The sequence below is a fragment of the Mirounga leonina genome, unplaced genomic scaffold, assembly GCF_011800145.1.
Source record: "Mirounga leonina isolate KUSES-001 unplaced genomic scaffold, KU_Mleo_1.0 Mir_151, whole genome shotgun sequence".
Classification (NCBI taxonomy): domain Eukaryota; kingdom Metazoa; phylum Chordata; class Mammalia; order Carnivora; family Phocidae; genus Mirounga; species Mirounga leonina.
In genome coordinates this window covers 60,515,903-60,542,407 of record NW_023270377.1, presented here as the reverse complement: position 1 = coordinate 60,542,407, position 26,505 = coordinate 60,515,903, and the positions used below count along the sequence as shown (strand labels likewise).

The window sequence follows — 26,505 nt, the reverse complement described above, 5'->3', positions numbered from 1 at the left end:
AGATGCCTTTTTTTTTTTTTTTTTAAAGATTTTATTTATCTCACAGAGAGAGAGGGACAGTGAGAGAGGGAACACAAGCAGGGGGAGTGGGAGAGGGAGAAGCAGGCTTCCCGTTGAGCAGGGAGCCCAATTTGGGGCTCAATCCCAGGAAACTGGGATCATGAACTGAGCTGAAGGCTGACATTTAATGACTGAGCCACCCAGGCACCCCGGGAGATGCCTTTATGGTAGATTCAGCATCCATGTTAACATGGATGTCTTTTCCAACCTGGAAATCTTTCACATTTACTGAGGTGCAGTGTATAGCATTGTGATTCTGATTTCTCTGTCATTTTCATATCATCTATTTTCTGATTTTAAAGAAATATCTTCGGGCGCCTGGGTGGCTCAGTTGGTTAAGCGACTGCCTTCGGCTCAGGTCATGATCCTGGAGTCCCGGGATCGAGTCCCGCATCGGGCTCCCTGCTCAGCGGGGGGTCTGCTTCTCCCTCTGACCCTCTTCCCTCTCTTGCTATCTGTCTCTCATTCTCTCTCTCTCAAATAAATAAATAAAATCTTTAAAAAAAAATAAAAAATAATAAATAAATAAATAAATAAATATCTTCAACTACGTAATTTTTTCAAATGATTCCTCTTTAGCAGATGTATAGCATATGTATATTTTGAATAAATCTTGGTCTGTGCCTCATATGTCAAGGTAATTACCCAGAGATACTCACTGTTCAATCTAGGTAGCAGATTCTTGCAAGTGGCAGAATGGAATCCAGCAGCGGGGGTTCAAAGCCTGACACGGGTGGAGTTGAACAATTTAGAGTTCCCATTTACAGTGTATTCTATGGAGTGGTGGCTTAGGGGCACTCTTCACAACCCTGTAGGGCCTTTTCATGGCCACTTCCTCCTCGGCTCTGAAATTGCTTACTGGGCCACCTTGAGGAGAGGAGTCAATCTGTGCCTACTCTTTTCTGCATTTAAGTTACATAGTAGGATCCTAAATGTTCAGTGACAAATGTTCAGTGTTTGTCACCTAAAAAATCTTTTAAAAGTTAGAAATCACATAGGACATGTGGCATGTGTAAACCATTTCAGCCTTCGTTCTAAGAGTGAAAAAAATAGAAACCACCTGAATATCAATGAGTGAATGGGTAAACAAACTATAGTATGCCCACATTGTGGAATACTATTTAGGTATCAAGTTGGCATGGGATGATCTTTAAACCATGTTATTGAATAGAAAATAGAAGTACCAGGACACTTATATGTAGCATTTAATCCCATTTCTACTGTCCCCAACTATGTGTATTATAAAATTTATATTGTATTTATTATATACTTTTAGCACAGCAAAACAGTCTATATGCATTTATAGAAAATATTAAAAATGTGTATAAAAAGGTCTGAAAGATTACAAGCCACACTGATATGGGCAAGGGTCTGAGATTAGGGGTGGTAGTGAAGAGATATTTTGCTTTTTGCTTTCTATCGAATGAGCACAGGATGAGATGCCCCAGAATGTGCCACTTTGGCATGAAGATTATTTTGAGTTAAAGGTAATCAAAACCCAGTAGATGCAGGAAAAGCTCTCTGCCTCTCCTTCAAGTGCCTAAATTTACATTGGAAAGGAGAGACTGTACCAGGAAGAGAGCTATGAACGGAGACTCTCATTTACCTAAAAAATGATCTGCATAATAGGGCAAACCTTTGTTTTTCCAAACATTTCCTTTCACTTCCTTGCTAATGGTCTTTCTCCCCTGTGTGTTCTCAGGCTCCTACCCCTCTCCTTAGCTCTTACAATCTTCATGTTGCTTCATTGTCTTTGGAATTCCATGTCTGTGGATTCTCCATGCATATGCTATTAAATTGGACTTTCCCCTGTTAATCTGTCTCATGTCATTTTGATTCTAAATCCAGCTAGAAGGACCATACGGTGGAGGAAGGTCTTCTGCCCTGACATTATGTTCCTGCATTGGGGAATTCTCTACATTAAGATTGAGTCATGTATTAGGAATAAATATAAAAAATTTTAAGTAATTGATTTTGAACAATGAAGATGTGCCCTAGGAGAAAAGCAACTTTGGCTAGGGCTAGGTGGTGATACTTAAGGATGAGACACAGATACAAACCTAGCCATTCAACCACATAAATGAATCTACCAATTGTAGATCAGGATGGCCGCTCTGTTGCTATGGTTAATACTCCCAGAATGGTTAATTGTGCTCAGCGCCTTACTTTATTGCTTTTATGAGTAAATAAATAGAATACCATTTGAATGCACTCCCATGAGTTTATTTAACTGCATGTTAATGATTATTTATTAGTTATTATACTAATGTCTTTATATCTTCCTCTCTATATTCTCCATTTCCTTCCTTAACACCCTTCTCCCCTCACCAACTGGTGTATGTACTCTGTTTAGGACCTGCCTCAAAATTTACAACTTCCAGGAAGCTTTTCTTAATTAACTCAGTCTCATTGAGAAATTTTTTACTCCACATCTCTTCGGTGAGTGTGCTTTTGTATTTGAGGACTTCATTTTGCACCTTCTAGAGGTGTTGCTTGCTAATTGTTTTTCTTTCATTTTTTTCATGTAGATTCATCTTCCAGTGTAATGGACTCTTCATGAAATAAAATACAGAAAACAGTGAGGAGTATGGATATCGGGATAGAAATACTTGTTTAAAACCTGACCTGTCCACTTTTTGATGGATGTTTTTAAGAAAATTTCTTCTTTTAAGCTGCATTTTCCCCACCTGTGAAACTGGAGTAATAATTTCTATTTCATAGGCTTGTTTGGCAAGGAGATTGGTGGTAGTTAGCATTCAACATGTGGTAGTTATTAGTATTAATCTCCTCCTATCTCCAACTCACCATGCATATGTGTATAATGGTCCTGACATCAGATAATGTCTGTGATGAGATTTTAATCATGATTTATTTCCTCCTTTTGGTCAGGTATGTTCAGGGATCTGGGGACATTCAGGCTTCAGAAGAATAGAGATGAGGCTTGTATTGTCAAATCCAACCCAAATCAGCACCAAAGGGGACTCCTTTGTTCCTCAAACCCTGCTTGTTTGCATTATTTAGTTAGAATTTGCTCACATCCAAAGAAGCTGTTTCACTTTGTCTAATTTTATGCTACTTTGAGGACCAAGTCATATTTTGTCCTGGCATCATTTCTTGGCTTACTTACAATAGATGGATATTTGTGTGCATTCATTCATGTTGTCATTAATTCAGCAAAAATTTATGGAGTGCTTCTGTGCTGAGTACTAAAGATACACATGAAGCATGAGTAGGAGTATACCAGGTAGACAAATTGGGGATAGCACTTTAAACTGAATGTATAGCATATGCAAAGGCCCTGAGGCATGAAATAACAGGACCTGTTTTAGGAGGTACAAGTACTGTGCAGTACAGTACTGCAGTATCAGGTGCACATCGGGAAGTAGTTTGAGATGAGATTGGGTAGATGGACATGCAAAGCCATTTGCATATCATGCAGAGGGGTTGAGATTTTATCATGCTGGCAGTGTGGATCTACTGAAGAATTTTAAGCAAGAAAATAACAAGGTCAGATTTGTATGTTATAAGGAAATTCTCACTGCCAAGTGCAAGATGGATTAGAGGGAGATGAGAATAGAGGGAGGGAGAAAAATAAGGAGGCTACTGGAGTAGTCTGGGTATGAGATGGTAAGTGACTGAATTAGGACATGAAAGAGAGGATGAAGTGATTAGAAAGGAATTTAGGGAGTAGAATTGATAGGACTTGGTACTTGATTGATGTATTAGTATTCTATTGCTGTCATAACAGATTACCACAAATTTAGCAGCTTAACATAGCACAGATTTATTATCTTCTAGTTCTGTATGTTAGAAATCTGACATGGCTCTCACGGGGCTAAAATCAGAGTGTTGGCAGGACTGCACCTCTTTCTGGAGGCACTAAGGGAAAATGGGTTTCCTTATTCATTCTGGTTATTAGCAGAATTCAGTTTCTCGCATTTGTAGAATTGAGGTCTCCATTTCTTTGCTGGGTATCAGCAGAGGCCCGTTCCCATCTTTCAGAGGCCACATGCATTCTTTGGCACCTGACACCCTTTCCCTGCCTTCAAAGCCAGCAGTGGCAAGTAGAGTCCCTTTCACATTTCAAATCTCTCCTGCCTCTTCTTTCTGCCTCTTTTTTCTACTTTAAAGAAATAGAAATTAGGGGCACCTGGGTGGCTCAGTTGGTTGGGCATCTGACTCTTGATTTCAGCTCAGGCTGTGGTCTTGGGGCCATGGGATCGAGCCGCATGTCACGCTCCTCACTCAGTGGGGAATCTCCTGGAGATTCTCTCTCTCCCTCTGCCCCTTCCCACAATGCTCATGCTCTCTCTCTCTTGCTCTCTCTCTCTCAAATGAGTAAATAAATCTTAAAAACAAAAACAAAAACAACTAAAGGACTAGAGATTAAATTGAATCCATCCAGATAATTTAAGGTAATCCTTCATGTCCTTAACCTTAACCACATCAGCAAAGTCCCTTTTGCCATGGAAAGTGGAGTATTCTCTAGGTTCTGGGCATTAGAATGTGGACTTCTTTGGGGAGCCATTATTCTGCCTTCTCCAATTGGATGTGGGGTTATGGGAGAGGGTAGAACCCAAGTTTCTGACTCCAACAACCAAGTAGAATGCAGATTTAGGGGAAGAAGATAAGTTCTGTTTTGAACATGCTGACTTTAAGGTGCCCCTGGGAAATCAAAATGGAACATCTAGAAAGTAGTTGGATGCACTAGCCAAAAGGCAGAAGAGAAATCAAGGCAGGAGATAGAGATTGGGGAGATGCTGACATGTAGTGAGCCCTCAGTGAATGTGGAGAATGGGAAGAGAACAGGGAGCCGCTGACATGTAGTGAGCCCTCAGTGAATGTGGAGAATGGGAAGAGAATAGGGCCAAGAATAGAATGCTGTGGCCAGTAATATTCCAGGTGCACCAGAGAGAGCAGCACTCATAAAAGGAACTCAAGAATAGCCTATGGGGTCTCATTTTTTTTGTGACACATTTCATCCTTTCTCCTCTGCCTGGCTTGTTTTCTCCTCATTCCCTCGTTTTCTGCCTCCTCATAGTTTCTGCTTCCTAAAACTTCAGCTTGCACATTGTGCTCCGTGACCTCTCCCATTTGCCCTGTCATCATGGATCTTTTAGCTTCAGCTCTCATTCTAAACTCCTTCATTCTTTTGTTTGTTTTGTGTTTATTTTTTTAGTTCAAGGTGGGGGAAAAAACCTAGAGAGAATCAGATTGACCCAGATTATCATTTTGCATCATTACATGGCATAGGCCAAAAGTTTAAATGGGGATTGGCTATCCAGAGGCCAGGTGCCCACCCCAGTCAGCTGTTTCTCCATTTCAGGAACTAGAATGAATTCAGTTCAGCTATTCAGAAAAGCAGTTTATTAGGCTTTGGGAGAAGAAGGTTAACTTGATCTCCATTGTATTTGCTGGACCCAGGTCAAAAATGGATATATAATAGGTTCACGACTCTCTTTAACATCACCCCATGCTTCTAGTCTCATGTAGCCCTAATGCTGTCTGTGTACAGCAGATCATCTTTATAGAAATTGAACTTGGCGTCCAAATCACAGGAGTAAAACCCAGACAGGCAAAACTCAGATCAAATACAGGTTTCCCCTGCTACCTGAAAGTAGAGTGTTCCTATGAAATCTTTCTTGAGCTAAAATAGTGTAAAGCAAAGAAGCAATTGTCATTAATTTATATAGAAAAATTTTTGAGCATTCCAAGACCCAAAAGATAACCTCTTTTAGGCTTTTCTGATGCCTTAGGACACATTGCTAATGGATGCACAACATAAATCGAGTTAAAGTACAGATGCTCACAGACAGGATTCAAGGCTATGGCAGCGTGATGCTGAGAAGTTGAGTGTAGTTCCGAGGGAGGGAGCTTGGTGGGGCCTCTCTCACTGTTTGGACTTTGCACTGCCCCTATAAAGACTTACTGCAAAACAAACACTGAACACTATTTTCGCTTTTTGCCTTTTCTCAAAAAACAAAATGTATGTTTATAAACATTATCCAAATTAGAGCTGGTTATTTAGATTCACAGTCCTTCCGGCCACTCACCATTCAAACATTCTGCAGGCTCTTGGCATCCATACACATAAGTGAGGGATGCCTGCTTGTCTCTGAATCACAGCTATGCACTGACTCTCCCATCGCACTGAACATGAAGCATCTCCTCTCCTTTTGGAGAGAGACCCGCTGGGCACGGTTGCAGCTTGCATCTGTGGTATTGACAGCCAAAAAAGGTACCATCGTTACTATTTGGTGCTCCTCCTGGATGGCGAGAGAACTGGAATTTATATTGCTAGTGCAAACAAAATACCATAAAGCCTTCATATTCCTTTTAGTTTTCATTATACACAGATAATAATCTTTCACAAGATCTCTCTTCACTGAACCTAAGTATGATGGATCGACTTCAGGAAAGACAGGGCACCTACCTACAAGGTCAAATAAGCTTCTCTGAAACCAAATTCCTATGATGCCAAGCTTCAAAGATGTTTCCTTGTTTGGGGTTCATGTGAGGCCACCAGGGATTGGTGATGGTCTGGATGAGTGGTGATCTCCTGCTTCCTCCTCCGTGCCCTGCTGCAGAGGTTCAGGCCAGCTCATAAACCATCGCCCGGCCTGTAGTTCCTGCTGATACCTAGACTGAAAACAGGAAAGTGCAGTGTTCTCTACACAAGAGTGGATGCTTGCCATCCATTTCTCCAATGGACCCTTGCGGGGTCATTCTTCAGTTGCAGCAGAGGGCTGTCCCTTCATGCTCAGCTGGCCAGTATTGAGCCTACTAGGGTTGTTTTAATCAAGTCTGTTTATTCTGTCTACAAGTGACTTCTTGGTCATGGTTAACTGCTTTAGGGGTGAATTAAGTCTATTAGATAGTAAATTGCTTAAGCATGTCTTCTCTGTGGGACTGACCTCAGTGAGCTCAGAATGGGCAGAAAACCTAAGGAAAGTTCAAGTTCTGGAAAGGGCTCTAGGAGATGATGTAGGATAATGTCACTGAGAGAGGCCACACTGAGGCCCACAGCTGGGACCTCAAACAGCTGGAGCCAGTAAGAACAGGTCAGTTCAAATAAGCACTGAAGCAGAAGTTATATGATGGTACTTTGATTATTTAAAAAATGCAAGGGAAAGATGAAGGCAAATATTGTTGAATAAAATGAACGAGATAGAGGCAGCCTCCAAAATAACTGAAGGGCAACCTTGAGCTGCTTACTCTTTCTAGCTGGGCACACAGATAATTTTCCTTTGGGTCTTTGAATCAGAAGATCTGAAGGATAATTAAATTCTTATGCAGAACAGGGAAATTATATACTTCTCTCTTATCACTGTTCCTTCCCTCCTGCTCTCTCTCCAGATCCAAAAGAATCACATAGTCTAGCCTCAAAAAATTACTTACGTTCTTTGAACCTACCAGACTTTTTTACACTTCTGTGATTTGGTACATGTTGTTTTCTTTCTTTTTTTTTTTTTTTAAAGATTTTATTTATTTATTTGAGACAGAGAGAATGAGAGAGAGAGAGCACATGAGAGGGGGGAGGGTCAGAGGGAGAAGCAGGCTCCCTGCCGAGCAGGGAGCCCGATGCGGGACTCGATCCTGAGACTCCAGGATCATGACCTGAGCCGAAGGCAGTCGCTTAACTAACTGAGCCACCCAGGCGCCCGGTACATGTTGTTTTCTAAGCCTGTTGTGTCAATCCTCTCTTTCTCTGTCTTGAAAAATCCATCCTAATCTTCAGAGGTCAGTTTAAGTTCATCTTCTTTATAAAGTCTTCTGGGACTCACCAGATTGGGTAAATTGTTCCTTAATTATGCTCCCACATATCTTCGTGTATTTCTGTATCACTGATCAACTTCTCTTCTCATCATGTGATAGGATAATACTCTGAAATATTGTTGACTCATTTAGGATTAATTGCATTTTAACAATGGCTTAAAAAGGGTGGAAGTTTACTTCTCTCCTGTTAAGGAAGACTAACAGGAAGCAGTCTAGAGCTGGTACGGCAGCTTTGCAGTGTCATCATGAATCCAGTTTCCTATCCATCTTCTTTGCCATACTCAGCTTATAGCTTTCATTTTCAAGTTTACCTCATGTCCCAAATGGCTGCTCAGGCTCCAGCCATCACATCCATACTCCAGGAAGCAGCAAGGGGGAAGAAGGAAGATGTTGCTCCTCTTTTTAAGAAGGCTTCCTGGAGGGGCACCTGGGTGGCTCAGTCATTGAGTGTCTGCCTTTGGCTCAGGTCATGATCCCAGGGTCTTGGGATCAAGCCCCGCATTGGGCTCCCTGTTTGGGGGGCAGCCTGCTTCTCTCTCTCCCACTACCCCTGCTTGTGTTCCTGCTCTCGCTATCTCTCTCTCTGTCAAATAAATAAATTAAAAAAAAAAATCTTTAAAATTAAAAAAAGAAGAAGACTTCCTGGAAATACCATTGAACAATTTTAGCAATGGCCAGAACTCAGTCACATGGACACATCTAGCTGCAAGAAACTCAGGAAAACGTAGTCTTTATATAGCAGCATTGTGTCAGAATAAAAGCTGTACTAAAAAAAATGAGAGGAGAATGGGTATTGAGAGGTAAATTGTAATCACATTATCTGATGCATTTTTTTTAGTTCAGTCATTCTCGCTGCTTCCCATTCTTCTACCTTTTGAAGCTAAGCAATCTGTGGCTTTAGGAAGTAGTTAGAACCCAGGTGAAAACAAAGATAACTTATATAATGTGTTTAAGATTTACAGTCCTATTTCAGATGTACAGAAATGTAACTTTCTCTATTTGCTATACTTAATTTGCCCAGAAGCCCCTACTTCCATTTATGACCAGAAAAAAAGCTCTTACCAATTAAAGGTAATGTCAGTTCTGTTTTAAAATCTAATCTCTTTGGGTAAATATTCAGCCAAATGCAGGGCTCTTACTTTCCCCTTATCCTGCCTTCTCTCTAGGAAGTGGCCTGGTTACCAGAGTCTTTCTGCAGCTCTCTAGTTCTCTTGGACCTCCAGTACTTAGTTATGTTAGATGTCTGTCACCCTCTCTACGCAGGGACCCAATAGGGCCTGGAACACTGTTTTAGCTGTTTTGCTTTCCCCAGTGCCTATTGCAGAAGCTGACATACAGGAAATGGTTAAAAATTTGACTGATGAATTTATGAGTGTACTTTAAATGCATCACATAATTAATTCACATGGTAGTATAATGATCTGAAAATCCTTGTAAAATTTCTCTAAAGCCCCTAGCACTAGGTTTGTAGCTTTCTTTCTTATGGCATTAATAATACTCAGCTCTCGGTTATAGTGGTTGTATGCTTGCCTTGCCCCTCATTAGTGCTTGCTCCCTGAGGAATGGTCCTGATCTGTGTAACTCTCATAGCTCCTACAGAAAACCATGGACATAGTAGGCCTTTAATCAATGAAAATGAAGGACTAAATAAATAGGGGCTGGAACTTTGTAATTTACCACTAACGAGTGGCTCCCACCCGGGAAGAAACAGAATGGATTTTATCAGAGCTATTTAGAACAATATCAGTAAAGACAAGTTGGTATTTTGCCTTTAACTAAACACTTTTTTTTTTTTTGTAAGAAAAAAATTGTTTTTGTTTTTCAGAAATCCTCCACCTACTTTACTTCATCCGGAAAAATGGTGTGAGGAGTTCAACCACTTTATTTCACAGTGAGTATTTCTTCCACTAAAAATTGCTTATCCAGCAAGGCCTTGAACAGTGATTGGAAATCTGAGCTGTGGAATTTACTTGGCGCTAAAAGTTGTTATGCCTTTTAGCACATATGACACAGAATTTGTTCCAGTAAATGATAGAAGATGCCTCTGCAGGATTTGAAAAATAAAGAGTTCCATTTGACTTTTGACTGTAATCAGACCTCCTGATCATATGGGTCACATTTATCTGAGAATCTACTCACATTTATCTAATCTACTTGTCCTGGGGCGAATACTGCGAGTGGAGGAAACTCAACATCTGAAACTATGATGCCCCGCCCCCACTAGGCCCAGGGAAGAGACAGAGGGTGGCAGCCTTCTATGGGGGTCTTATAGCTTGGAAGTTGGGCTTTGCTCTAGATCTGTGGTGTGGGAACACAGCTCCAGTTCCCAAGATGATTGAGGGGCACAGTAGGATCTCAAGCCGGAGGCACCAAGGTGAACAGCCCCAGCCAGGGCTCAGGGCAGGGAGAACAAGATGAAAACCCAAGTGATGGGTGGTGTGCCTGATGGGAGCTATGTTACCAGGAGCTAGGCAAGATAGAATGGGACTAAGACAGGTGCAGAACCAACAGTAACACCAACAGGATGGTGACTCAGTTCTGGGAATATGAGCTTTTGGCCTGGCCCCTGGTCTGATAGAGGACCACACTGGTCCCAGATCTGGGGAAGATGCTCAGTATGCTGGAGGGAACTGTGTGACCCCAAGCTAAGCTCCTGATGAACTGTGGGGGCAGAAGTCCAGACCAGGCATTACAAGGCATATCCAGGTACAGGGACTGGGAAGAGGTGTGCTCAGTGTCTAGTAGACCAAATAAGGTGTTCAGAAGTCATGGGGGGAGAAAAGTGCCAAAAATAGCTCATAAACAGTACTTAGGGAAGGGTCAACACAAATTTCTCTAACTTATGCCTATGTGCAGACTTAGCTTCCTCAAAAAGTCAGGGCAATGAAAGAAACTGGGTCCCTTGATCATCTTCTGTACTCAGTCATTATACAGATCAGTAATTCCTTATCCACAATTCTAGAATCCAAAGAGCTCTGAGAAATGAAAGTTTTTTTTGTACTTGACTCATTTAGCTACAGGCCCTGGCCTTATGTGAACTGATTTGGTGGCAACACATGACCTAAACTGAAGTGAAGCTATTTATAGTCCTTATTTATCTCACTCAGTGTGAATATTCATGTGAATTGCTGCAGATCTATTAATGTGTTTGAGTACAGTGTTCTGCCCCTGATCCTGCTGGGGAATGTTACATAACATACAGTAAATGCACTGGCTTACTTTTCTAAAATTTGATAAAATTCTGAATTCCAAAAAAATATTTGACCCCAAGGGTTAGTAGAAGGAGCTGTAAACCTATATTTAATTGTTGTTCCAAGTGCATCATAGTTCAAGGTCCCTGCAATTGTTTGCTTGTCCAGCCCCTCCTGGATTTGTTTCACCTTTGTCAGGAGACAAGAGTGGTAAATATTCCAAGAACTCTACCAAGCAAGGCCGTACTGGAATGTGACCATGAAGTTCAGGGCCAGGGCGTTTCCTCACCCCTCCAGTCCCCACTCTGGTGTTTCTGCAAAGCTTGCAGAATGCAGAAGAAGCCACACCTCAAGGTGGCAATGTCAGATAATGGTGAGAGGAACAACAGATAGAAGAAGAGGGATGATGCTCACATAGGAGCAGAGGAAGAGGCACTTCCTGGGATTTGGGAGCCAAAGGGGGAGGTGAAGGGAACTGGAGAACTAAAGACATCCTGGTGGCTGGAAACACACCCCAGGGAGAGAAGTCCAGGGGCTATGGGTTCCAGTGATTTTGCTAGCAGAGGCTGGATTTAAAGAGTTTTCCTTTCATTCCATTGCTGCATATAGATTCTCTTGATTGACCTTCTTGAAGCTGTTGGCCTAGAAAAATCCATTACATATTCACAAATATGCCTTCCTATACCAAGCTCTTGTGATTCTTCTAAAATGTGACTTGACTCACTAAATTTTATCTTCTATATATATTTTCAAGAGTGTATTTGGATTCTTAAACCAAGCACGGTATTGCTTAGATGGATTTGGGAATAAAGGTACATACTTAATGATGGAGTTGGGACTCTCAGGGTTAAACAGTGTGGAAATCCCTCCCAACTATTGATTTTTCTTTATGGCAGTATCCTATGACATGCCCATTTAAATCTGCTTAACTCCAGGTGCACTCATCCTGATTTGCTTTAGACTTAGAGGGTCTTGATACTAGAATGGAAGACAGAACACAAAAAACAATGCCTTTAGTATGCATGCTATCGGGGCAAAGCAAAAGCATCTTGTTGAAACGGCAGGAGAGGGAGAGTCTGAAAAAGTTCTTATGAACCAATGAAGGTGAATAGAAATCAAGTGATTGTGTGCTTTACTACTAATTTAAGATATGCAAAAATGTCATCAATCTTCTGTTTATATAATGAGTTGTCCTTAATGGCTTTATTAGTGAAAATATTCTATGTTATAGTTGTTCATAGATTCTTTCCTGATTTCAGCTCCCAATCCTGCTTTCCCCATATACCATCTTAGATTCCTCGACCATTAGTTCTTTTTTTTACAAGATTTTTGGAATAGAGTCTCAAGATTAGGGACTAATTATTATATTTTATATCTTTAGGTAGAAACCTGCCCACTATTCCAAATAATAACCTTTGGTTTCATAGATGAGCCTGCATACCCTAGGCTGCCATTACTCAGCCTACCAATTGAATTTGACTTTACTATTTCATTCTGTTTATTCAAATCTCTAATGAAATACAAACAATGACACTCACTGGGTTAGAAATGTCTATTGAAAGAGAGAGCCTTGGTTTGCTTTTATACTTATCTTGTTCATATTGGGAGGGAACCGGGAGAAGGACAGAGGATTAAGGCCTTCAGATTTTCATATTGGTGGGACTGGGGTGGGGAAGATGATTTTCTGGTAATTTCAGGAAAGATGTTTTTAGCTTGAATTATTCAGATAATTGCTTCAATTCCCATTGTAGACTGAATAACAGTGCATTGTATTAAGGTAAATAAACTGATTCTCTCTAAAGAATAAACAGGACTAGAAATTCTTTAGCAGCTTTAAAACTTTTAATACCCTATCCCCATGTGACTGCTAAAACATAGCAGACGTGATTCAATAATTTTGATCTTTTTCGGTCCATGTTGGTCACCATTTACCAAGGACCTGTATGACTTCTCATTGTTTGCTGCAGTGGTCCAAAGGGATTGACCTGGCTGTAGCCTACTGATTATAGCTGTGTAGACAGGGGACAGGGTCTGTCTGTGTGTGTGAGAGAGTGTGAGTGTGTGTGTGTGTGTGTGTGTGTGTGTGTGTGAGAGAGAGAGAGAGTGTGTGTGAATGAGAGAGGGAATGTACATGAAGTGGGGTGGGGGGGGTGGGTGCTGGGAGGTGGCTTGGTGTTTTTCAGGTGTCCAGCCTTCTTAATGTGGAGACACTAGGAGAGATTTTAAGAAAGTCTGAAATCTTACTAGTAAACATGTTTTGTGGTTTAAAAAAAAAAAAGAAAAGAAACATCAGTTTGGTTCTGAACCTTTGGTTGTTAGTGATAATTGACTCATTTGTATGTGTTAGTTATGCGTTTGTCAAAGCAGTACTCCTGACAGCTTAGTTATGATAAATTAAACATGATGCTCACATAAATTCTGCACTGCTTTTTAACTGTAAGCTAGGACCCTGCCTGGTGTTTTTTGTCACCTCTGTAATGTGTGGTTGACTTTGTAGAGATTTCATTATCAGCCCTTTCCCCTATGGCTAAAGCTATTTGCATAACAAGTTTATCTGGTTCAAGTTTCAGCCAGACTTCTGTTTTGTCAGGAGGCTCCATTCAGAAGTAGCCTTTTGACAAGATGACAGTAATTTTCCTTTGCCAGCTTCACCTTCATCCCAAAGCATGTCCCTTTTTTTTCATTTCAGACTAATTTCAGATCTTTGACTAAACTGTAATACTTCCCCAACCATTGTTTAAAAGGTATCTGTGAACTGTGCCTTTTCATTGTGCCTCTAAAACTTTTGGGATTTTATTAGCAGTTAGTTTTAGGACTTTATCATCAATGGCTCCTGAGCTGATCAGAGAGACAAGAAAGAAGGATTTCTCTTAGGCAAGGGTAAATCTACCAGGAGCACCATGGCTGCTCAGCTTAGGATTTAGTGATGACTCACACTATATGGTCTCCTACACACACTGCTTTCTTGGGTTGGCTGGCTTGAGCGGCTAAGCATGCAGGTGTATCCCGTTCCCAAGGTGAGCTTTGCGGCTGAGCCTTGCCATTTAGTCATGTAATGAAGAGGCAACCTTTCTGTCTCTCCAAATGACATTCAAATGGCTACAAGCAGCTGTACTGCATGTTAACAAGGTGAGATCACTCTGAGCTACAAAACTACTAAAACTAATGGGCATTTGCATAAATTTATTCCTTACAAATGGAAACTCAGAGCTGGAACATTTGCTTTTCCCTAGGCCTGAATGTTTATAAAGGTAATCATTTATTTTGGGGTGGTTGCTTCCTTCACATTGATTGTATTTCCTTCGAGGCAACCACCCTTAGCTCTTCTCCATCCCCTGTTTTGTTTCAAGGCAGATTTACTCCACACGATTTTTATAATGTCCATGAACAACACGCTGGGAATGATAAATATCCTAACTCAGTGATTGATTAAGCTCCACAAATATTCTTGGCTTTTTAAGTCTTGTTAGATTCTCAGGTGGCCATGCAAAGGGTTAATACTTCCTGGAGTGGAAGGATACAATAACCTTTATTTACATTACTTCACAAATTGGTAATTTTAATTAAAATAAGCAGTGGTATCTCCAGTGACAGACTCTCTCCATTTTAGATTTATTTAGCCAATGATTAGCTATTATGGCTTCTTGAATTAATTAGCATCTCTTGAGCTACAGGGAATTAGTGAATTAATAAAAACTCATGAAGAAGCCCAAAATTTAAAAAATTCTAATTTAAAACCCCCCCAAATTCTTCTCTTTCCTCTTAACATATATTGATCAATATACTTATAAATGCAACCCAACTTCTTTCTCATCTTGAAAAATTGGGATTTTTTTTTTCCTTCTTCATGAAAAGAACAGATAACGCTGCGTGTTTCCAGATTATGTCTCCCCAAAGAATGTCTAATTCAGATTACCTAATAGATCGTCTAAAGGCACCAAGGGCCTGATTTGATCTCAATTAGACCCTGCTTATAAACTCAGCCAATAAAATCTGATTTTCTCATGGTGTAAACCAGAAAGTGGTTCAGTGTGATTTGAAGTTTGAAACATGGTATAGTGTCCACATATATCTGGAATATACTGTTATCATAGGAACCCTGGCAGTGAGGGTTTCAGCCTTACCCAAAAGAAGCAAGAAGAGGTATAGTAAAGTGGGTAATCCAGACTCTAGGCAGCATATTCCATTTATTTCCCAACAAATGCTGGGTTTGGCTCTTGTGAGAAACCAGATCTGTAGCAAATGCCGTAGATTTCACATTGGTGCTTGTAGCACATTATGTCAGGTGACTTTTAGATGGGGTTATCCTAGATGATATTCTTTCCATTTACCTCATACTGTTTTTTTTTTCTTCTTTTTTTAAATTCATACCTGAATTTCATAATATAAATCAAAGAGTGTCTACAGCTGACGTCAACAGAAGTGATGATGAGCTCTGTGTTATGTGTCCACGTACATGGTGTGTGTAGGGTTTGGGGCTGGGAGGGGCTTGGGGGCATGACTCCTACCCCTGCTCAAGGCCTGTTCCCACCACCCTTCCCCAGAACACCACCTGGTTCATCAAGAATAGCAGTATGTGCATTCAACTGTGTTGCTTACTAGATGTGCCACTCTGGGGAAGATATTTAACCTCTCTGACCCTTGGTCCTCATTTGTCAAGCTGGGAGAGCAAAGACCTGACTCATAGGGTTATCGTAAGGATTAATTATATAATGTGTCGGTAGAACCTGGCAAATAACTCTTATTCATGCCAGGCTCTGTTCTTTACATGTCATATAATTCAGGTAATTCTCATAGCCCTATGAGACAGTTCTAATATCTTCATTTTACAGAAAATTGAGGTAGAAAGAAGTCAAGAGTTCTAGGACCACAGCTAATAAGTAGGGGAGCTGGGATTCAAGCCCCCCAAAACTTGTTTCAGTGTTGATAGCCAACAATAGTTTTTATTCTTTGCATTTGGTCTGTGCCACTATTGTGAAATTGCTTTTTGAGAGTGTCACTGGCTCGCTCTCCCTTTCTGGACCATCATGGTGTGTGCAGTTGACTCCATTCCTTGGTGTGTCTTCTCACAAGACCTTCAGATCTAGCAATTCCTGGCCAAGAAACAAAAACAAAATTATCCCATTCCCCAGTGGTTTTATAATAAAATCAGGTACAACTCCAAGAGAGGATATTAGAAAGGAATGAAGCTGGATCTGTAAGGAATCCCACATGAGATGCCAGATATATTTATGTAGTAGCAGAGTGACTAGCAGCTTACTATATCACACTACAAACATCACTGCTATCTGGGCACTTGGACATGTTTTACTGGGAATATTATTTCTCTTTGTTTCTTTGCTTCTGTACTAGTGGTTTTAGTAATAAATAAGAGACCCTTTTGTTCAGAAAAATAAGTGTCAATGACCTTCTCATTTTTAATACCTCTGGAATATTTCAATCTGCTGTCCACCTTCTCTTTAAGTTTCAGCTCACTGACTTCCACAGCTCTGGCAACACACACACACACACACACACACACACACACTCCTCCACTCCCTTCTGAACAGCAACAGTACCACCCCCCTCAAACTCAACCCAAGAGAATCTGCTCCAGCAGGAGTCAAAACAGAAGCAGTGCCTGGTGTGTACACTTACCTTCACATGTTTGCCCCACAAATAGCCCTACCTCCCCCACCTATCCCGGGGCATATCTTGTCCAGGCTGAGTGCCTCTGTCTTTGCTGTCAGCCAGCCACAAGTTTCTTCATGCGGAAGGAGCAGGGGGACAGGAAATGGATGCCTGGACCCTGGGAGGCAGAACCCACAGTGCTTAGCAAAGAATGATGGGAAGAGACAGGTGCTACAGAAAAGGAACAGTTAAACGTGGGGACTCCAGTATTTTGAGTGTGGGAAAGGGTCTTTTTGGAGACCATGTGTTGGAGAGATTAAGAGCACTAGATCTAAAGTCAGGTTGTATTCTAGCATTGCCACTTAGATTTTTTTTTTTTAAGGTATTTATTTGAGAGAGCGAGCGAGCACACAAGCAGTGGGGAGGGGCAGAGGAAGAAGCAAACTCCCCACTGAGCAGGGAGCCCAATGTGGGACTCAATCCCAGGACCCTGGGATCATAACCTGAGCCGAAGGCAGACGCTTAACTGACTGAGCCACCCAGGCGCCCACTACTTAGATTTTTGACCTTGGACAAATTACTTAATCTTTCTGAGCCTCAGTGTCCTCATCTGTAAAAATGGGAATACTAATATAATAACCATTTGGGATTAAGACAAATTCTGCTATGATAGAAAATCCCAAATAACAGTGGCTTAAATAAGATAGATTTTTATTTTCTTTTCATATGAAGTAATCTGGGAATTAGGCCATGTAGGTACTGCTGATCTGGCAGGGCACATGGCAGCCACCCAGGCTCCTGCTCTCATGTTGCCCCATTAAGTGTGACTTCCATTCCCAAAGTCACCTCATGGGCCAAGATGGCTGCTGTAGCTCCAACATTTACCTGCTTATTACAGCCAGCTGGAAGGAGAGAAAAATGAAAGTTTCCTTACTTTAAGAAGACTTTCTGGCAGTTTCATGCAACATATTATTAGCTACAACTCGATCACATGGCCATACCTAGCTACAAAGGAAGCTAAGAAATGTAGTCTTCTAACAGGGCAGCCCTGGGCTCAGGACAGTACCAGCACGATATCTTTAAGTAGAATGGAGAGTGTATAGATGGGTTACAGTCTGCAATCATGCTACCTTATAGAGTGTGGCAAGAATTAAGTGAGATACAGACTGAGAGCTCAACAAATGTGAGTGATGATGATGACTATTATAACTCAATAGTGGTATCATCAAAAGAGATATGAGAGTTGGGAAGGAGAGCCAGTAGGGTCTGCAGGGTGATGAGTCACAACAGAGTGAATCATGAGGAGGGGCAATCATGATCCCCACTGAGGCTGATCTAGGGCCTGAGAGGGATGGGGAAAGTAAGGACAAGGTGGGAACATGAGGTGGCCAGGTTGACACCTTTCCTGTATCTTCTCTTAAAAGCTGTGTTCTTCTTCTGGTTCAGTGCTAAGCCCTCAGCCTTCCGCCTGCTCCTCCCTACCCTGGCTACTGTAGTTTCCACTGTGGAATTTCCATAGGCTCTGGTGCAGAAGGAAATCTGGCTCTGGGTCAGTAAGAATTTTAATTAAAAATGGAAATGAAGGCTCATGTCACCCGTGCTACATTCTTCCAGCCCACTGATGATTTCTGGCAGGGATAAAAATAACAGACATAGCCAGTTGGCACTAATAAGGAAAGGGCTGGTTTGTTTGTTTTTTATAGATTCAAAATTTATAACAGCGATATTAAATATAATGAACAATCATAGATTCTCTTGGTCTTCCATCTCCTTTTGGGTATGTGTGCAGCTTCCAGCTGACCTTCTAGTATTGTAATTCAGAACCTCCTAAGGAAATAAGGAACCTCATCAAATACATGTTATAGGTATCATACCAGGTCAGTGAGTTGGGTGAAAATCCCATAATAGACTTTTTAAAAAAGACTTATTTATTTGAGAGAGAGAGAGCGCGTGCGCGCGTGCTCGAGAGAGTGCTTGAGCAAGTGCATGCACGTGCATGAGCTGGGGGAGGGGCAGAGGGAGAGGCAGAAGCCAACTCCCTGCTGAGCAGGGAGCTGGCTCTGGGGCTTAATTCAGGATCCTGGGATCATGACCTGAGCCAAAGGCACATGCTTAACTGACTGAGCCACCCAGGTAACGCCCCCCCATAATTGATTTTTTTTTTTTTTAAAGATTTTATTTATTTATTTGACAGAGAGATAGTGAGAGCAGGAACACAAGCAGGGGGAGTGGGAGAGGGAGAAGCAGGCTTCCTGCCGAACAAGGAGCCCGATGTGGGACTCGATCCCAGGACCCTGGGATCATGACCTGAGCCGAAGGCAGACGCTTAACGACTGAGCCACTCAGGCGCCCACCCATAATTGATTTTTAATGTGAAGGACTATTGAATGATTTTGAAAGAAAAATTTTATTTGAAAGTCTTCTAGTGAATAGTGGGAATTCTTGCCTTTAAGGGAAGCCCAGAGCTTAAACCCTTAGACTCAAACAGTGCTGCTCATGCATGTACAGAATGCTTGGCTTTGATCAACTCATGTTCAGGGTTGAATTATGTCCCTTAAAACTTCATATGTGGAAGTCCTAACCCTCAGTATCTCAGAATATGACCTTATTTGGAAATAGGGTTATTGCAGATATAATGTGTTAGAATGAGATCATACTGGAATAGGGTGGGCCCCTAAACTGGTATAACTGGTGTCTTTATAAAAAGGGGAAATTTGGATGCAGACATACACGCAGAGAGAATGCCATGTGAATATTGGAGTTATGCTGCCATAAGCCAAGAAACAACCCAAAGCTAGGAGAGAGGCCTGGAACAGATCCTTCGTTAGCACCTTTGAGGGAGAATTGCCCTACCAGCCTTGAGTCTTGATCTCAGACCTCCAGCCTCCAGAGCTGTAGGACAATGAATATCTCCGGTTTAAGCCACTCAGTTTGTGGTACCTTGTTACAGCAGCCCTAGGAAACTATACAGTCCATGATGTGATGGTTACAGGACTTTACCTCATTTGATCTCTCCAAGCCTCTGCTTCCTTAGTGTCTTTTTTAAGAGTCTTTTTTAAAAAGTCTATTATGGGTGAGGATAGCAGTGTCCACTTATCTACCAGTAAGGATCAAATGTAAAAAAGTTTAGTACAGTGGAACATCATCACAAAGTATTAGTATTGTACTGTAAAGCCTTAGCATTTTCTTCCTTATTTGCTTCCTTCCTTTTTTCCTTCCTTCTTCCCTTTTGTTTTATTTTTTTAAATATGTCTCAAATGTTAAGGGTTTATATGAAATTCCTCCCAAGCCTACCGCCCAATAGTAAAAGAGGGGTATTTTTGTGATTATCAATATTTGCTGGCCTTCATTGAGGGCTTCAAGAATCAAATACATATTCTGAGCTAAGGTGTCTTGGTCATATGTGCCTGTCTGAGAGGAACAAATTACATAAAAAGAGATGGCAGATTAGTGTCATCTTGTATCCCAAGACTGACACCTGACTGCCTTCCTAGAATGCTGTGTTAGAAGGATTCTGAGGCTGTGTCCAGGATAGAGGTTCATGATCACTTAGTGATATTTTCTGTGACTCTGAACTGGAGTAACTGTATAAAGGTAGCTTATACCTTTGTGGACCTAAAATCCACTTTTCTTTTTAATTATAACCAAGTTCTCTGTTATGTGAAAATCTTTGTTCATGGCAAAACTCATTTAGCCAAAGAAAGCTTACATTCAACCAAATCAAGTATAGCCTAAAAGATACCCGAGAGTTAAAAGTAGTTGAATAAATCTGGGGTTGTGTGTGTGAGGAGTACAGATCATATTAACAGTAAAACTTATTTAAAGCTTTCTATGTGTCAGACATGGTGAAATGCACTTTACATGCATTATTTCAGTGATTTCCAACTGCTGCCTTTTAGACAGGTTACTACTCAAGGTGAGCCTTTTAGAAAATAAGCGGCTGTCGTGATGTTTCACAGCTAGAAACTGACAGCTAGGATTCAGACCCAGGTCTGTATCATAGTCTAAGACCGGTTCTCAAGCTCATGATGCTGTGGGCTGTGTGTGTGTGTGTTTAGGTGAAATTCACATCAGTATTGACCATTTTAAAGGGAACAATTAAATGTCATTTAGTACATTCACAGTGTTGTACAACCACCTCTGTCTAATTCTAAAACATTTTAATCACTCCCAAAAAAGCCCTGTACCATTAAGCAGTTATTCTGTTTCCCCCACCCATCTAGCCCCTGAAAAACACTAATCTGCTTTCTGCCTCTATGGATTTACCTATTCAGGATATTTCATATAAATGGAATCATACAGTAGGTGATCTTTGGTGTTTGTCTTTCACTTAACATAATGTGTGGAGGTTCATCCATGTTGTAGCATGTGTAAGTATTTCATTCCTTTGTATGGCTAATTACTCTGTGTTTTTGAGGAGGAATGTTAGAATTTATTCCATCATGTTCTTCCACTTGGAGATATGAAGAGGATCCAAGTTTGGCTGCTCAGATACCTTTTCCAGTTTTCCCTGTCAGGACCCACATCCTATCATAGGTGACCAGACTGTTGGAATGCCTTCTTCTTCCCCTGTACCCACATAAGTAAGGAGTATTTGGACATGGTCTTCTGCTCCTCTTGATATCTGGGGCCAAAGCACCCAGAGGCTCTAGGAGTAGGAGTACTGGCTATAGCCTACATATGTTGTTTCCCTAATCTACCAATTTAGGATAGTAGTTTTGCTATCTGGCTTCTTTTGGGTGCCCAGAACATTTCATCATACAGGTGTCTGGTGTTCTTGGGTGATGATTCAGCTCTTACTGCAACTAGAGCAAAAGCTTCTTCCATATTACTGTTTATGATTCTGCAACTATAGTCATTGTGAACCATCCTCTACAAAACAGAGTGATCTTTCTGAAAGCCAAACTGATCAAGTCATGCCCTACTTTAATCATGCTACAGCTCTCCATTGCTTATAGGACACACTCAAAACCTTTAATAACACACAAGGTCATCCAGTATATAGACTCTATATATGCAATAGTATTTTCTCCTTACTGGCTATACATTCTAGCAAAATTGAATAAGTGGTGCTTGCCTTTACTTCCCCAGGAAGACTCAGAGGCCTTTTTCCTCATTCTTGTGTGTCAGCATGATGCCTTTCACAAATATTCATAACAAGGGGGGCAGAGAGGAATGAGTCAAGCCATTCTGAAATTGTTTGTGCATCAGTTTCCCCACTCAAGCTGTGAATTCCTTGAGAGCAGAAAGTGTATCTTATTTGCTTTTATTCCCAATATCTGGCACAGTTTTTAGCACATGGCAGGTGTTCAGTAAACATCAGTTCTTTTGAAAAACCAAAAATTGTAGAAAGGAGGTGATATCCTCAAAATCATACACAGCATATGATGGACTTGGGTTAGAAGTTGAATGTCAGGACTCATGGTCTTTGTAAATCTTTCCTAACTGCAAATATAATATTAAGGAAAAGAATGTGAGGTGAAAAAAGTGGTCAAATGCACTCCCCAACATACTTTGCCAAAGCAAAACTAAAAGCTTAACCATCAGAAATATGATGGATTTGTTAAAAGTGGACGATGTAGCCATAGTTAGCTATGGATTCTTTTTTTGATTGCTTTGAATAAATGAAATGTCAAAACAAATCTTCCCTGGCAGTCTCAGTGGTTATTTCTTTCCAACGGCTTCTGCCTATTCTACTTTCCCCCATACTCTCCCCCCGCCACCCCACTTTCCCTATTTTCCACCACCACCTACTCCATCACCAGGTTCAGAATTCCAGAGAAAGGTTGAAGAAGAGCCATTTCTGAACCCAGGATTAAGATAAAGAGCTATGTCTGCATGGCTCATGATGTTTCAGGACCACGGTCAGTGACATGATAGTCTACAGGGCCGGCAGTTTCCTTCTAACATAAACATTGCCATGCTGAGGCTGCCTTAAGGGAGTATGCAGGTGTGATGGGTGAGAATCAAGATGTGGGGATTTTTAAGCCTATGACCTAGACTTTGTTTCTGCTCTATAAAATAAGAGCAGGGGCATATCATAGGTGTTAATCTTGACCATATACATTATTAATATATTCTTCACACCAATAGATATTACCAAAGGAAAACAATTTAGGAGGGTGGTAAGCAGAAGAAATTATTGGATAATTTTGAATTTTAAGGATTTTTGCCTTTAAATGTTTCCATGCAAGAATTTCTGTGAAAGGGGGTCTTTAACTTTATACTTTTCCAAAAACGTAACAATGACAGACCACATATAAAAAGGAAAGGCCAAAAATATTGCTAGGGAAGGAAGGAAGGAATATAAATATTGAGACAGATCAGAATGGAACAAAAACACAAAATGCTTAGCTGAGCTGAAGTCATAAGTTTGCTGGGATCAGAAGCAAGCTGTGATGGCTTTAAGTTTGGCTCCTGTGGATAAAAGGACTAAGAGGGCTCCAAGCAAGATAGCATCCAGAATTGGACTCCTGCCTGAAGCCAGTGTGTGGGGTAGTTCTTGTAGGCTGATAAAAAGAAGCTGAGGAAAAAAATGGGATAAGGGAGAGGTCATATGATCCTGTGCTCTAACTATAACAGTTTCCTTTGTGTTGTTCTCCAACACCTGGGGAAGTGCTGACCAAACCCAGGACTATGGCTCTTAGCCAGTTTCTGGCTGAGAGTGGTAGGATATATAAGCAGCTAGACCTGCTGCTGCCACGATGATGAGCTCTTTCATATACCTAATAAAACCTGGGGACAGGAGCACAAAATGGCATTCTAAAACCTGGCTCTGGGCTAGAGACTTAGGGATCCAAGAAGACACAACTCTAAAGTCATTACATTAAGAGGATGAGCACAGAGAAAGTGAAAGGGAGAGGGAAAAATTCTCCTCCTCCTCAAAGTGAGCCTGCCAACTGAAATTTCAAAACACATGAAGAGGCTAAGAAAGGCTAAGCTAAGAAGGACAGCTCATCACCACAACAAATGAAGCATGAATTCATTTGAAATGAAATAATTTTATAGAACAGTCTGTTCTAGTTTATAAAAAGGAAAATGACTTGGGATGAAATCTAAACAATCATAAAATTCAAGGAGGGGCAGTGTTCAGTTCATGGTTAAGGCATGCATAGATTCTTGTGCTTAAGAAGAGGACAGAACTACTGGAAAGTTTATAGTTAAGCAAATATTTTAAACATGCAGGGTAATGACTAAAACTAGGAAAACAATGTCTAGTTTCTAAACCAACAGAAGGAAAAAAGGATCTAATAGAAAACCGTCAGTCCAACAGAAGGTAGGAAATGAGGAAAAAAAAAATTGGAGGGGAAAGGTGGTAAAAAGAGATTTGTACTGATATCACAGTGCTTTTGAATTATCAGGCAGGCAGTTTTCCCCAAGATCTCTAGTCCGTGAGCAGTGATGTTTAACAACTGACTGAGTGGGGCCAGGGGGCTGATTCATATCATTTACTGATTTTGTGGTGTCAGTACCCCCACCATGGCCAATTTCAGGCTACCAATGTAACATCAATCAGATCACAAAATTTCTGAAAATGCAACAATAATATCTAGGGAACTTGTGTATGCTGGCTCTGGCACACCACTATTTGGGATGGACAGGCTTTTCTCTATGGTCTTCATTCTGCATATAATTTTTGACAATAAAATAAAAATTAAGAAAAACATTCTCTGCATTTTGCTTCTCTAACTGAAACCATATGGAAATTTATTGGGAAAACAGGAGTTGGTGGCATTTTGTTATTAGGGTATTTATCATACAGTTATGGAAGGCTAGTAATTTATGATCCTTGCTTGCAAAGCTAGATCAATACAGAGATAAATGTCCTCAGCACAATAGAATTTATATCCTCCACATGATAATTGACCACTGTGTCATACATTCAATCATTCATCTCATTATCTGATAATGAGCAGGAAGTCCAGTATGTATGTGATTTATTAGTATACACTACTGTGAAACCCAGGACCCATCTAATTTGTTACCTGTCCTTGGCAACATAGTATACAGTTGTCTTCCTCCAGCAGTAGGATCCCACAAGGAGGATTATCCACCTTTTTTTTTTTCAACACCAGATCTATTTAATTTAATTAGAATAGATAAGGGAAATGGCCTGAGCTGACATTATTCCCTCTCTTCCCTTTTTTCTTTTTCCTTCCTTCTAATTGTGGGTTCCTAGTCCTATTTTTTTTCTTTCTTTTTTCTTTTCTCCTATCCTTTTTTCCCTTTCCTTTCCTCTTTCCTTCCCTTTCCTTTTTCCTCTCCTCTCTTCTTTCCTCTCCTCTCTTTCATTCTCTTTCTGTCTCTCTTTTCTTTCTGTGTATCTGTCTTTTTTCCCCAGGGCACACGTGGCTTGTCACAGAGTGGGGTGGTTGGTAAATGGTACTGAAAGGACCTTTCATGTTACTGATTTACAACTATGAGGATATTTGGCAACAGAAGTCATTCCACATCACCTGTCTATGCATGTCACTGAGTTACAATGGCTTAAAACTCAGGACCCATGATAGTCCTAGAGCAGGGAAGTAGCATATTCCCAGGAGAGAGAGTGAAAGGGATAATGGAAAGGAAAACAGAAAAACTAACCATTTAGAAACTCATGCATAGAGTTAGTTCACTAACAGTGGGAATAGGAGCCATCCCAACCCCCACCCCTTTCTTTCTCAACCCCTGGGAACATTTGTTGCTTGCAACGCCTGTGCTTTGCTTTGCAAGGGTTAATCAGGGGGCCTATTATTCAGCAAATTAAAGGCTTGGCTGCCTGAGAGTTCCTTTCAGAAAGGATTAGGGTCTCTGATGAGGCTTTGATGTAGTAGATGGAGCTGTTCTGCTCCTTCATGTTAATGGAAAAGGGTTAAGGACTCCCCAGGCTCTCTTTGGCAGTTGGTGTCTTTACTCATTCCCTTGCCTAAAAAAGAAAAATATTTTATCTTACAAAAATTTAGTGCTTGAACAAGGCACTAGATTGACATCCCCAGGGGGTGAAGTATTCATTTCTTGGCCTAAAAGCACAGAGGCTCAGCACTAACTGGCTTCCTTGGGTGGCCACTTCCTCGGGAAGAACCATCTCTCCAAAGTGCAACAGAAGCAATCATTTAGGTCTTGCAATTCATTGCCCTTGGAAGCTTTTTTTTTTTTTTTGCTCAGAAGTTGGGCAGAGGGATGGCAGGTGACAGGCATGGTGATGGTTTGTGTTCTGTGGCACATAAACCAAGGCTGCCAATAGCTGTGCAAAATCCTGATTTGCATGACATTTATAGCTACTTATTATCTGACAGTATTTTCTCTAGGCTTTTCAGTAGTGGTTAGGTTATTAATGAAAACCTGGTCTAGTTTATTTTCTCCAATTTGATTTCATAGCATCAAAAATATTCATATAATTGGCAATCAGTCAGTGTTTAGTCTATGTAAGTCTTTACCAAAAAAGCACACATTAAGGGAAGGGTGCTAAATGTGGGCAGACACAATGTCAGCTGGACTATTGAAACTCTTGGCCATTATTGTTCTTCTCAATCTAATCTTCCTTCCATCTCCACCTCCACCATGTACTATGGCCTGGAATCTTAGTTGGAACCATTATTGTAATTATTTAAAAAACAAATTTGATAGTCCTATTCTTTCCATGCCCACCTGTGCAATGCTTCAGTCCTCTTCTTGCCCTCTCCCAAACCCCACCTATGGGATTAAATTGCTTCCTCCTTTGAGTTGCTTTTCATTCATGGGCTGAATTTTTCAGCAATTTTCTTTCCATTCTTTGCAATGAATAGTTCAGTTGACCTTTGAACAATGGGGTGGTTGGAGTCACCAACTCTCCACACAGTTGAAAATCTGCATATAACTTTTGATACCCAAAAACTTTACTAATAGC

At 40.9% G+C, this 26,505-nt stretch overlaps 1 protein-coding gene across 1 annotated transcript in view; it reads left to right on the top strand.

Annotated features, from left to right (window-relative positions):
• MYO3B (myosin IIIB) overlaps positions 1–26,505 on the top strand; it is a 394,690-nt gene that overhangs the window by 99,993 nt on the left and 268,192 nt on the right. Inside the window, exon 8 of the mRNA XM_035008358.1 lies at positions 9,662–9,727. Coding sequence (XP_034864249.1) covers positions 9,662–9,727 — 66 coding nt within the window. The remainder of the gene's footprint in view (positions 1–9,661; positions 9,728–26,505) is intronic.